At 41.0% G+C, this 12,021-nt stretch overlaps 1 protein-coding gene across 1 annotated transcript in view; it reads left to right on the top strand.

The window, feature by feature from the left end:
- Positions 1–10,921, top strand: part of SLC22A2 (solute carrier family 22 member 2) — a 61,384-nt gene extending 50,463 nt beyond the window's left edge. Inside the window, exons 8-11 of the mRNA XM_033939159.1 lie at positions 1,427–1,535; positions 3,231–3,343; positions 6,067–6,166; positions 10,714–10,921. Coding sequence (XP_033795050.1) covers positions 1,427–1,535; positions 3,231–3,343; positions 6,067–6,166; positions 10,714–10,783 — 392 coding nt within the window. The 3' untranslated portion in view covers positions 10,784–10,921. The remainder of the gene's footprint in view (positions 1–1,426; positions 1,536–3,230; positions 3,344–6,066; positions 6,167–10,713) is intronic.
- The last annotated feature ends 1,100 nt before the right edge of the window (positions 10,922–12,021 follow it).

Below are 12,021 nucleotides of genomic sequence, written 5' to 3'. Positions count from 1 at the left end.
CTACACTCAAATTTGCACATTTTTAATCTGTTTTGCAATTGATGATTTAAGCCTTGCTGAAATGTATCTGGAAAGAGCATTATCTAAAGGGCCTAGTAGAGGCGTGGTTTCTAGAATTTATTTGGCTTTGGTGAATTTTGGTGATCCCATCTCTATTTATCAACAACGTTGGGACAGAGATCTTCAACTCACTTTTACGACCCCACAATGGGAGCTTAGTATTTCCTCATTGCTTTTGGTGTCTATAGATAGTACCTTGTGGGAAAATGGCCATAAGATGCTCTTTCACTGGTACTTTACGCCAGTTTGGCTCCGAGCCTGGTTTAGTTTGGGTAATGGAGCTTATTGGAATGAGTGTGACGGGGAGGATGATATGTTTCATATTTGGTGGGCTTGTCCTAAGATTGTTGGGTTTTAGAAATCAGTATATGCTTTGGTTTACCAGATTACTGGGGTTTCGTACCCTGAATGAGTGGAGTATTATCTTTTGCATTTCTGTGCGCCTAGGGTACTTCCATGTGTTCATCGTTTAGCCTCCCATATTTTTGTAGTGGCTTGGCTAGTTCTTGCTTGGGCATGGAAATCTTCTTCATCCCCATCTGTTGAGGCAGTCATTTATAAATTGGATTTTGTGTTTTTTAATGACTAAACTGACTGCATTAAAGACAGGACGTTTAGTACCCTTTTACAAAATATGGGACCCCTGTATTGCTTGGAAAACGTCTGTTTAGGTAATTTTCTTCTTGGTTAAACTTTTTTTACAGCTATTTTTGACCCCTGAGAGTTTCTGGGTGTGGAGGGGGGTGGGTGGGTTTGGGTATTCTGTGGGTTCTATCCTATTGTATGAATATATTGCTTGTTGCTTTGATCTCTAGATATTTGTATTCTTCTTTTCTCGTGGAACTGTGTTGTGATGGTGGTATACTGTATATGTTTTATATCAATAAAGAATTCTGTGAAAAAAAAACCTACCATGGGACAACTTGGCGCAGCCGACGGTAGTGGTTTGGAACCTGTGGTAAGCACATATCAGTAACTTAGTAATAGGGCCTCATCATTTGTAACATCCAATCTATCTTTTCAGAAAGTTAGAGAAATACACCTTAATGGATACTTTGATCATATCAAAAATGATTTTTCCAGCTTCCTGAGTGTTTTCTTATGCTGCACCTTTGTTCTGGATGAGATTTGTAATATCTTTTCTTTTTTGGTTTTCATTAACTTTTTAAAAACTTGGCTATGCCAACAATGTTTTAATTAATTCTATAATATTTGACTTTATATTAGACTGTCATATGGTAATTGAAATACATATTTTGTTTGTAAACCCCTTCAACTATTGGGTAAGAAGTGGTATATAAAATTAATAAAGCTAAATCCAATCCAATTTGTTCATTAGCTCAAATGCATGTGCATTTCTTTTCAGGATTATACTGGCTCAAAGTCACCTTGGGGTGTGTGGGTAGAATGGGAATCACACTGTCTTTTGAAATGATATGCCTTGTAAATGCAGAGCTGTACCCAACATTTATCAGGTAAGCGCACTGGCAGAGAGCACAATGGACCTACACATACACAAAAGAGTAACACGTTTAAAGGCCATGTATGAAAGGTTTTCTCTCATTGTGTATATCTGGCAAAAACGTTCAGTCAATAGGTTCTTACCCTCTTTGTGTGGTAACTTAGGGAATTTGCTGTCCCCTAGATACCCAGTTGGAGTATGTTTGGAAAGAGTGAAAGGCATAATTTTCTGAAAAAGCAGTGGTTTTAAAGGAAAAACCTGACACCTGATCACAAAAGGAACCGAGTGTAAGCTCTGTCCATGCATATTCGCTGCCTAACCACTTGCGTGGTGAATCTGATTTAAAATAATTTAAAGTAAAACTAAAAACATTCTTGTTCCAGGACGCCTTTGGATAACAACTGTCCTTTTAAGGTCAAAATTAAAGTAAACTGTTACTTTTTACCCTAACCTATTGTACTTTCCTTTTATGTTGCACTTTTCTAAAACGATTGCAGTTCTTCCCCACTTTCCTATTGTTTGAAATAGGTCCAAACGTTTTATCTGTGCTTTATTATGACACTTGGATTTTATCCAGTATCCCTTGTCTTTAAATGTTTTTACGTTTTAATATGTTTTTATGTAATTTTATATTGTACACCGCTTAGAAACCTGATTAAGCGGTTTAAAAAATCTTTTAATAAACTTGAAACTTGATATTCATTTTGATTATTCTGAAAATCCAATGAGCTGGTTGTCCTCCATGAATAGGCATGAGATAGATCTGAATACATTGGAGGCAGCACAAGCAAGTCTGTATTATGCAGTGGTCCCTGTAATTCAGGGCTCTCAAAGTCCCTCCTTGAGGGTCACAATCCGGTTGGGTTTTCAGGATTTCCTCAATGAATATGCATTGAAAACAGTGCCTGCACATAGATCTCATGCATATTCATTGGGGAAATCCTGAAAACCCGACTGGATTGGGCCCTCAAGGAGGTTCTTTGAGACCCCTGCTGTACGCTGTGCTCATATGTACCCACACAGATTGTAAATCTCATGCACATTGTAAACATAACTCAATAAAATATAATCCTGCAATAAATTTTAATTAGGTTTTACAAAGCAGCACAGAAAAACTGAAACTATTCACAGCTACTTGATCTGAGTATCTGTGTGTGACTACTTAGCTTAAATTGGTACTCTGCATACTTGGCTGGTTCCCTACAAAAGTAGGCCTACAGTTCCAGGCATTTAATAAAGCAAAAACACAGGATTTGAGCAGCATGTTCAGGTTGATGTGGGTGAGAGAGAAAACCTACAGTCAACACTTATACTAAGACTTTCAAAAACTATTACTTATTGGGAATTAAAATGAACCCTGAATTGTTATTCATCACCTTTCTGGGTACCCTAATGCAATTTACACCTAATTCTAAAACTTTGAGAAATATTTCAAACAATCTAGTGGGGCACTGAAGAATCCTGGATTTTTAAAAAAAATGTTTAATCTTAATAACACATCACTGGTCCATAAAAACTTATATCACAACAAGCTTCTTGTTATTGAGATTAAATATTTTTTTAAATCCTGGACTCTGCAGTGTCCCACGTTTTGTGGGGGTTTTTTTTTATTATTTTTTTAAATTATTTTCTTGTTGTCTTCAAACACATGGGTAGGAGATTGCAATTTGAGCAAATTGTTCAATAAAAATGTGCTCTTTAATTTCAGAAACCTTGGTGTAATGGTCTGCTCGTCCATGTGCGATTTTGGTGGCATCATAACACCCTTCCTTGTCTTTAGGCTGGGGGAAATCTGGCATGAGCTGCCACTTGTGGTTTTTGGTAAGCTTGAACAAGAAATGGTTGTGTAAAATGTTTGATTTTAAAAAGGTCTTTGCAGATCATAAAGAAGAATTTTATGGCAGCAGTTCACGATGATGTTCAATGTATTATTTGTGAACGGTATTGTACAGCAATGCTGGAAAATGGCGCAGAACCGTTACATCACAAAGACAAACTGCAATTACACCATTGCAATTGGAGAGGTGGATGTTAACGCATGCTTGCTGGAGCTGCCCACTAATAAAGGAGTATTGGAAAGAGCTATTGCATTACTTGGGGAGCCCTGTTCCCTCTAAGCCAGCGGTCTCAAACTCAAACCCTTTGCAGGGCCACATTTTGGATTTGTAGGTACTTGGAGGGCCGCAGAAAAAAAATAATTAATGTCTTATTAAAGAAATGACAATTTTGCATGAAGTAAAAACTTTTCATAGTTTATAAATCTTTCCTTTTGGCTAAGTCTTAATAATAATATTGTAATTTATAGCTAAAGAGACATATAGAAACATAGAAACATAGAACATGACGGCAGAAAAGGGCTGTAGCCCATCAAGTCTGCCCACCTTAATGACCCACCCCCAGACTTCACCCGGCTAGAGATCCCACATACATATCCCATTTCTTTTTGAAATCGAGCACGTTGCTGGCGTTAATCACCTGCAATGGAAGTTCATTCCCTTTCGGTGAAGAAATACTTCCTGGCGTCGCCATGAAATTGCCCACCTTTGATTTTCAGCAGATGACCTCTTGTGGTTGAAGGTCCTGTAAGAAAGAATATATCGTCTTCCACCTCGATGCGGCCCGTGATATATTTAAAAGTCAAGATGATCAAGAAACTGTTTTATTTTACTTTTGTGATTATGATAAACATACCGAGGGCCTCAAAATAGTACCTGGCGGGCCGCATGTGGCCCCCCAGGCGACAAGTTTGAGACCACTGCTCTAAGCTGAGCGGGTGTCATCCAATTGCATTGCGACCAGTAGGGGATGGAGTTTCAATATTGTGTTTTCAGTCACTAGGGACAGGCAACTTCTCTGGAGTCTTATAGAACAAGCCTGTCTCTCACTATTAAAAATGTGATAGGGAAAAAAACACCACCCCACTGGCAGGGCTATAGATCAAGCAGTGGCATAGTGAGGGTGAGAGGCACCTGGGTCAATGGCACCCCTCCCCTCTTCTCCGTCCCACCCCCTCCTGCTGCGCATGCGTGCCGCTTCCCTTCCCCGTACCTCTGTAACGTTCTTGGCGTGAGCAGCAACCCCCAACCTGCTGTTGTGCCAGCATCGGCTCTTCCTCTGACATCACTTCCTAGGCATGGGTCCAGGAAGTGAAATCAGAAGAAGGGTTGATGTTAGCGCAACCACAGGTTGGGGTTGCTGCTCGCGCCAGGAACATAACAGAGGTACAGAGCAAGGAAATCGGCAATGGGAGGAGGGCAGGTGCCTGCGCCCTCACCAAGATGGCGCCCAGGGTGTACCGCCCCCCCCCTCTTACTATGCCACTGAGACCAAGGACTCAGCTTAGAGTAGTGGTCTTCATTAATTTTTAAACTGGGGCCACTTTGGATCCAATGAGCTGAAGTTGGGCCACCAATTATCTTCACATGTTAGACCACAACACTGCCGACCAGTGTATGTCAATTACGTCCACATCACCATCCTACATTCAGACTATTTATTGGGCATGTCCTCAAGGAGGTGGGCATTTCCAAATGTATTCTCTTCTCCTATTGAAAAAAAGCTTTGTCCTTCAAGCATGTGGCTCTTTCTGATATCTACTTCCCCCCTGTCTGTCATGAACTTGGTTAGAGAGGCAAAGCATATCAGAAAAAAAAGCCCGATGATGATAAGGGCTGCCATTGGCCCTTGGGCCTTGCATTGAAGATCACTGGCTTAGAGGGAACAGTGTTGGGGAGGTTGCTAGGTAACGAAATACTGGCTACTCCAGAAGGAATCATTGTGAATAAAGCAGAGTTGGGTATTTGTATGGAAGGCTTGTTTAGTGGGGAAACTATGAATAGATAGAGATTCCCCCTGTCTTCTGGTACTGAAGGAACAAATTGTACTGATCAATATTTTTTATGAACTGCAACCGGCTAAGTTCATACCCAAGAGAAAAAAATGTTTCTAAAGACCTGGGACCCATATATTCAAGACTTGTCACCATGAGCGTATAGATATGCACTTTATAGATTTGTCATCTCTAGACACCAGACAAATACATGCCATTAGGGACAGACAATAAAGATCTAGACTGAAGACTCTGGAAGGTTAGTGAGTTTGAGCTGGTGTGAAGGATGGGTAAAGTCCTTGGAAGGTGGAGGGAGGAGGAAGGCAGGCAATGGTGAGGCGTAGGGAGACCATAAGAACACAGGTCTTCTCTTGCCGCTGGGAGGGAAAGGTTTTTGGCTTTGTCCTTTTTAAGAAGATAGTTGGAGATACAAGGAAGAGGGTACAGGGGTGGGGGCACGTGAGGCAGGGAAGAGATATGTGGAATACAAATTATTAAAGTAAAAAAATAAAAATCTGTCTGATAAAAGAGAATGCTTTTAAGGGGCTAGTTTACAAAGCCTTCATTTAGGTTCAATGCAAAGTACAGTTACCTGTTTGTAGAAGTGCATAAATGCACTGTGGTTGTGAAATATATTATATTCCAGGTAGGCTGCTTTATAGAGTGCATTTTTCTACCTGTTATTGGTCCTGATTATATCATTTTTATGCAAAAGCTGTAATTGGCATAATTGCTAGTGGATTGGTGTTCCTTCTGCCGGAGACCAAAGGGAAAAATTTACCTGAAACCATCAAAGATGCAGAAAACTTGTTCAGGTGGGTGCACTTTTAAAAACCTGACAATATAAATACAAGGTAAAGCCTTCAGCTTATCTTATGTCTGCATTTAGAAGACCATCACATTACAGGGAAATTTTCAGAAAGCTGTTTAGCATCAAAATATGCCAGTACTTTTGGCATCCATGTTAATATTAGTGACTTTCTTAAAGATAAACCAGCCATTTGTGGTTTTAAAAAAGGGCTACAGCTTAGGTGAGCAGAAAAAATTATGTACACCTTGAATTTCTGTTGCATTATGCATTTGAAATAATCTTCATAATAGAAAATTTATCATATGTGCTATCTTCTTCCAAATCTAGCCATCCTCCCCCCCCAAAAAAAAAAAAAAATTTGAATAATGGTTTCTTATACAACATAAAATATATCTGCATACACTGAAGCCACTCTAAGGCCAAGAAATTTTGAACAGTTAGGTCACGCCAACGTATTTCTGAAATTAAGACTGTTGAACGTGCATTCCTAATTGATTTATAAATCTTACTTCCCTGTGCTAATAATTAAGAACTACAGACCATGATGTGAAAAGTTTTAGTCCTCTCTTGATTTCCCCTATTATTGCATATATGTCGCACTGGTTTCTGCTCTTTAAACAAGATGTTTAATATTAAATGAAGGGGATCTGAGTAAACGCAACACAGTGTTTTGTTTTGTTTTTTAGTTATTACATCATTTATTAGAGATTGACACGGTGGCTGTTACCCATGGTTAGCCACGGGTAACCCACCAAAACGGTGGGGGGGGGGGGGGTGCTCACTGCGGGTATGGTGACAAAGCCATCCACCGCCCCAAGAAGCGGTGAATGGCCTTGTCCCTGCAGTTAAGGGAGGGAACGAGTGCGGTCACCTCCCTCCTTCCTACCTACCCGAATCTATCTCCCTCCCTCCCCCTTACCTTCACGGTGCATTTTAAATTTGAGTAACTTGTTGAAAGATGTCAGAGCCCACGTTCTGGTTACGTCAGAGGAGAAGCTTCTGCCCACAGATGCACACGACTGCACATAGGCTCCGGTCCACTTTACGGTCCTGAGTATCCTTTAACATCGCATCTCTTTCACTAGGCAAGGAGGTTCGTTTGGTGACCTATGTCACCAGCGAATTTACCTTTGGTGAAAATCTGGAGCCATCGGGTAAAGCTTGGCCTTAGTATTAGTTATTTACAGGGACCCTTCTAGCAATTCCCAGCGGTCCATGACTAGCTTTGTGATGTGAGGGAAAAAACACGGTTGGAGCAACTGAGCCGCTCATTATTGGAGGCTAGAGGAACTTCCAGCTTCAGTTCCCATAGCAAAGTAGAAATAATGCCCAAGAACGTAGATGCTTTGAACAGATAGTGCACTGTGAGGTCTTCCCCCTGGTTCAGGGTCACTACCACTTCTTGACGCTGTTCTCATGCAAGAGAACCAGACTTTGCCAGAGAAACTGCATCCTGGGACAATAGTGGCATGGAATTGGACTTTCCATCCTCCCAGTCTGTCATAGTGAACCTCCTGGTCCAGCACTGTGTCCTCGTCTGGTCCTGGTGTATGCTGAGGGGAGTTCCCCTATGCCACCATCTCCATTGCGCTGAATGCAGATGCTGAGGACCATTAGCAGTTCAAATAGCCATTCCACATAAGACTCACAAACTCCAGGGTGAAGCCTTGAACAGAGACCCTCCTGCCAGTCTTCTTGTGCTCTGTGGCCACGCTTGGCAAATGCAACTTTGGAGAGCTCTGGAGAGGGTCTCTTCCCTTGGGAATGCACCTCCTGTGGATCTCCAGCCCTGGAGGACTCAAAAGGAGACTGATCCCAAGTCTCCCACCCCTCTCTCATGCGCTTTACTGCACGTGGGAAATGGATACTCCTTGACCAACCATCCAGCCAAACCTGGCATGATATAGGGGCAGGAAGGCCTGAGGGGTCCATCCCTGTCAATTTTAAGTAAAATTGAGGGGTTTTGAGACAGATGGAGGCTTTAGAAAAAAAGTGTTTAAAATCTATGATGGCCACCATTAGTAAAATAGTACCAAAAACGGCCCGTGGGAACTTCCCTTGAAGTACAAAAATTGCAGGAAAAGGGGTTTTAGAGGTGGAGGACCTTAGCTTTGGCTGCTGAAATCTTTAAATTTCATATTTAGAGGAAAACAACCTCCAATTTTCCCCATAGACTATAATAGCCTTTCTCACTGTGCCATGTGCCTACCTGTTTCAGCTTTGGAATGCAGCTTAGACAAATGGAGAAGAACTCTGTCTCACAGGTTTTCATGACAAACAAAGTTGGAGTGAGCCTCAACCCACGGAAAACCTTGTTGCCACGAAGGGGGAGAGGACCACAAAGCCAGCCCACTATTAAGCTGGGACGGAGCCATACAACCTGCGTTCAAGCTCCTAATAAATCAAGGATGCCAGCAGCTACACAGCGGATGGCCTGAGCTCAAAAAAAATACAAAAGCATGCTGGCTAGCTAAGTGTCCCTGACGGTTGATCCTGCTAGCAGCAGACTTCCGCAGCATGAGTCTGTGTCTTCTCCCAGGCAGCAGATCCAACAAAGTGGGGGAATCTCTGGGCACTGAGCCTCCAACCGAATACTAGAAAAAATACCTGAAAATAATAAAACCACAGAGCAGAACAGAAACACTTCTGAGCATCTTGCTTGCATTTAAAAAAAACTGAGGGGGCAGGAATAACTCCCTGGTTAGGAGGCAGAGTTCAAAAGATGATTGATGGCATTCTGCAAGCAATTTGCAGGTTCAGACACATAACCTAGTGCTCAGGACCATTAGACACATTGCACTAGAAAGCAGTGGTTTCCTCTTTGCTACTCTCCCATGAATCCTGTTTTTGCCCATTCACTTTCTTATTGTAGAATCATAAAAACTGACCTTATCTGAGGCTAGTGAGGCCTGCGGTTTTTTGGGATGTTCTTCTGAGATGTTTTGTAATTTCCCAGATGAATTGTTGCTGCATCCTTGGAATAGTTTTGGCAGGCTGGTCACTCCTGTGAAGATTCACCACTGTTCCAAGTTTTTTCCAGTTGTAAATAATAGCTCTTACTGTGGCTTGTTGGAGTCCCAAAGGTTTAGAAATGGCTTTATAATCCTTTCTGGACTGGCAATTTTTTTTTTTTCATCTCTTCTGAAATTTCCAACTACTTCAATGTTATGGTAAGGTTCACTATATAGTGAAGTTTAGATTCAACAAGGCTGGGTACAATCAAGTATGGCTGTGTTCAATCAGCTGAATCTATCAACTATAATTTGATCAGTTGGTTGATTGAATGACAAAGGGGAGCAGTTACTTTTTCACATGGACATCATGGGTATTACTTTGTTCCTTAAATAAATGGCAATTTTTAAATGGTGTTGTGTTCCCTTTGATTCAGTGTTCTTCAACCACCATCCCATGGACCAGTGCAGGTCCACAGAAATTTCCTGCCGGTCCATAGGGCCGGCATGTGCATCATGCCCAAAACAGTGTTCTTCAACCGCCGGTTCGCGGTACGATTTATGCAGCGTTATCTTCTGGCCGGCTCCCTCTTCCTCACTGACTCAGTGCACAAAGCCACGGGCAGCGGCTCCTACGCACGTCCTGCGCCTGAACTAGAAGCCTTCTCTCTGATGTCGCAACATCAGAGGGAAGGCTTCCAGATGGCCCACGACTTAGCTCAGTGTTCTTCAACCACCGGTCTGCAGACTGATGCCGGATCACAAAATAATTCTTTTATTTCTGCCGGTCCATAGGTGTAAAAAGGTTGAAGAACACTGGTCTAATACTTAATTTTTTCAAAGATCCAAAACCATTGTGACACATCTGCAATAACAGGAAATCGGGAGGAGAGGCAAAATCATTTTCATATCACCATCGCGCCTTTCATCTTTCCCATTCAGCTGCTGTCAAAGAGATAGATACAGATATTTTTGTAAATACTCTATTACATTGTAAAAAGCATGCTGGGAATCAGATGGATAACTGATACCAAATAACTCCAAGTTATAATCATATCAAATGTCTTTTTCAGCCTGGTTTGGTCCTTGAATGGCACTGACTATCGCTCTTCCTAGCTTTACTTACTTGGGGAGTTGGAAAACCATATTTGTGTAGTTGAAGAGGTGTCATTCAACAGACACATTTGCAGCCTTGATTACAATAAAACTAAAAACATCAACATAATCTTTTAGCCTTGAAAATTGTTTATATTGTGCAACAAGCTAGTTTTTCTGCCAAGGACACAAACACAATCAAACCATTGCATATTACACGTTATGTAAACCAACTTTCAACATGAACCAATTTGTCTTATGCTCCTCACCAACCCCACACTGAAAAATGTTAATCTGGGCTGTGCAAATTATTTTACTGGCTGCTCTCACAGTTGAATGCTTAAAACAATTATTTCCTCTGATAGCAGAACCTATCATTAGCAAACGTGCCCTTCTCTTGTGATAGGTTCCTGAAATAATTCAAAAGGTGTAAGCCAGAGCAGATAGCTTGATCTATAACTCTGCCATTAATTTCATTGGTATTTGTTGATGTTTGTCTCCGCAGGCAAGAAATGAAAAGCCAAGACAAAAAGATCTACCTGCATGTCAAAACATCAGATACTGTGTGCCACTAGGAAGAAAAAAAGTGGTTTGTGAAGCACCTTTGCTTCATAGCATAACTAGTAACTGGAGAAAGGACATACCTGCTTGGATTGTATATCAATGATTTTCTAATTTATCTTTCTAGAATAAAGAGTGAATATATTGATCTACCATGTGAGCTGTAGTAGTATCATACCATTATATATATGATGTGTTTCTATAAATAAAATTATTAAAAAAGAAGATAGGATGACTAGATTAGCCATGCAATTTCATTCCCCATTTAAAAGGGGAGAAAAGTGCTTCCCAAATCTGAGCTGTGGGATTCCCAGCCAGCTGGGTTTTCAGAATATTCAAAATAAATATGCATAAGATAGAGCTGCATACCTACTATTCCAATTATATACAAATTTATTTCATGGATATCCTGAAATCTGGCTGGCTAGAGCCCTCCCAAGACAGGTTTGGAAAACCCAGGAGCAATGAGCCTATCTGGTAGCACTATAGAAATAATTAATAGTAGTAGTAATAGTATAAATGGAGAACTGGGAATCATTAAGGATGAAGAATAATGGATGCAAACATTTGTGCAAATTGATAAAGTAAGAGTGAGCAAAATGCTTGATCAACAGCATAGTCCAGAATGATTATTTATGTTTGAATATGTTTATTAAGTTTGCAAAAAGGCCAAAAAACACAAGTAAAAACACAGTAAACCCCTCCACCCAAGTATCCCACAAAAACAGATGATCCATCCTCCAGTGAACAAACAGAATTACGGGTTTAACAAGTTACTTCGAGCTTTATGAGTCAGTGTAAGCCAAAATGGCTCCCAAACAGAACAATACAAATGTCCCTTAAGAGTGTCCAATGATGTCAAGGAAAGATGCTCCATAGATGCTTGATAAAGCATAAGAGTATGCCAGAGTGACAAAGTCGGTGGGTCCGATACAATCTAGCAATGTAAAATAGTTTTCTTCCCAAGAGGAGAGCCCGAGTCAAAAAACCCCAGAAGCCCTTCGGGGACACCCGGGGAAGAAAGTCCAATGTAAAGAGCATCTCAGGGCGGTTAGTGTAACCATGGCGCCACATAGAGGCAATATGCTGTTGCAATTGAGTCCAAAAGTCAGAATGATTATTTAAAGTATGCATTCCAACATGATTATCACCCTCAGTAAAGGTGGTGAAATTTCTAGTGTTTCTGTGTTGCATCAAATACATTTATCACCACCAATCTTCATCAGTTCTGGTTTTATAAAGCTGTATGCTC

The sequence above is a fragment of the Geotrypetes seraphini genome, chromosome 3 (assembly GCF_902459505.1).
Source record: "Geotrypetes seraphini chromosome 3, aGeoSer1.1, whole genome shotgun sequence".
In the NCBI taxonomy this organism is placed as follows: Eukaryota; Metazoa; Chordata; class Amphibia; order Gymnophiona; family Dermophiidae; genus Geotrypetes; species Geotrypetes seraphini.
The sequence above is the reverse complement of the archived record's forward strand: the minus strand, read 5'-3'. Positions and strand labels throughout refer to the sequence as shown.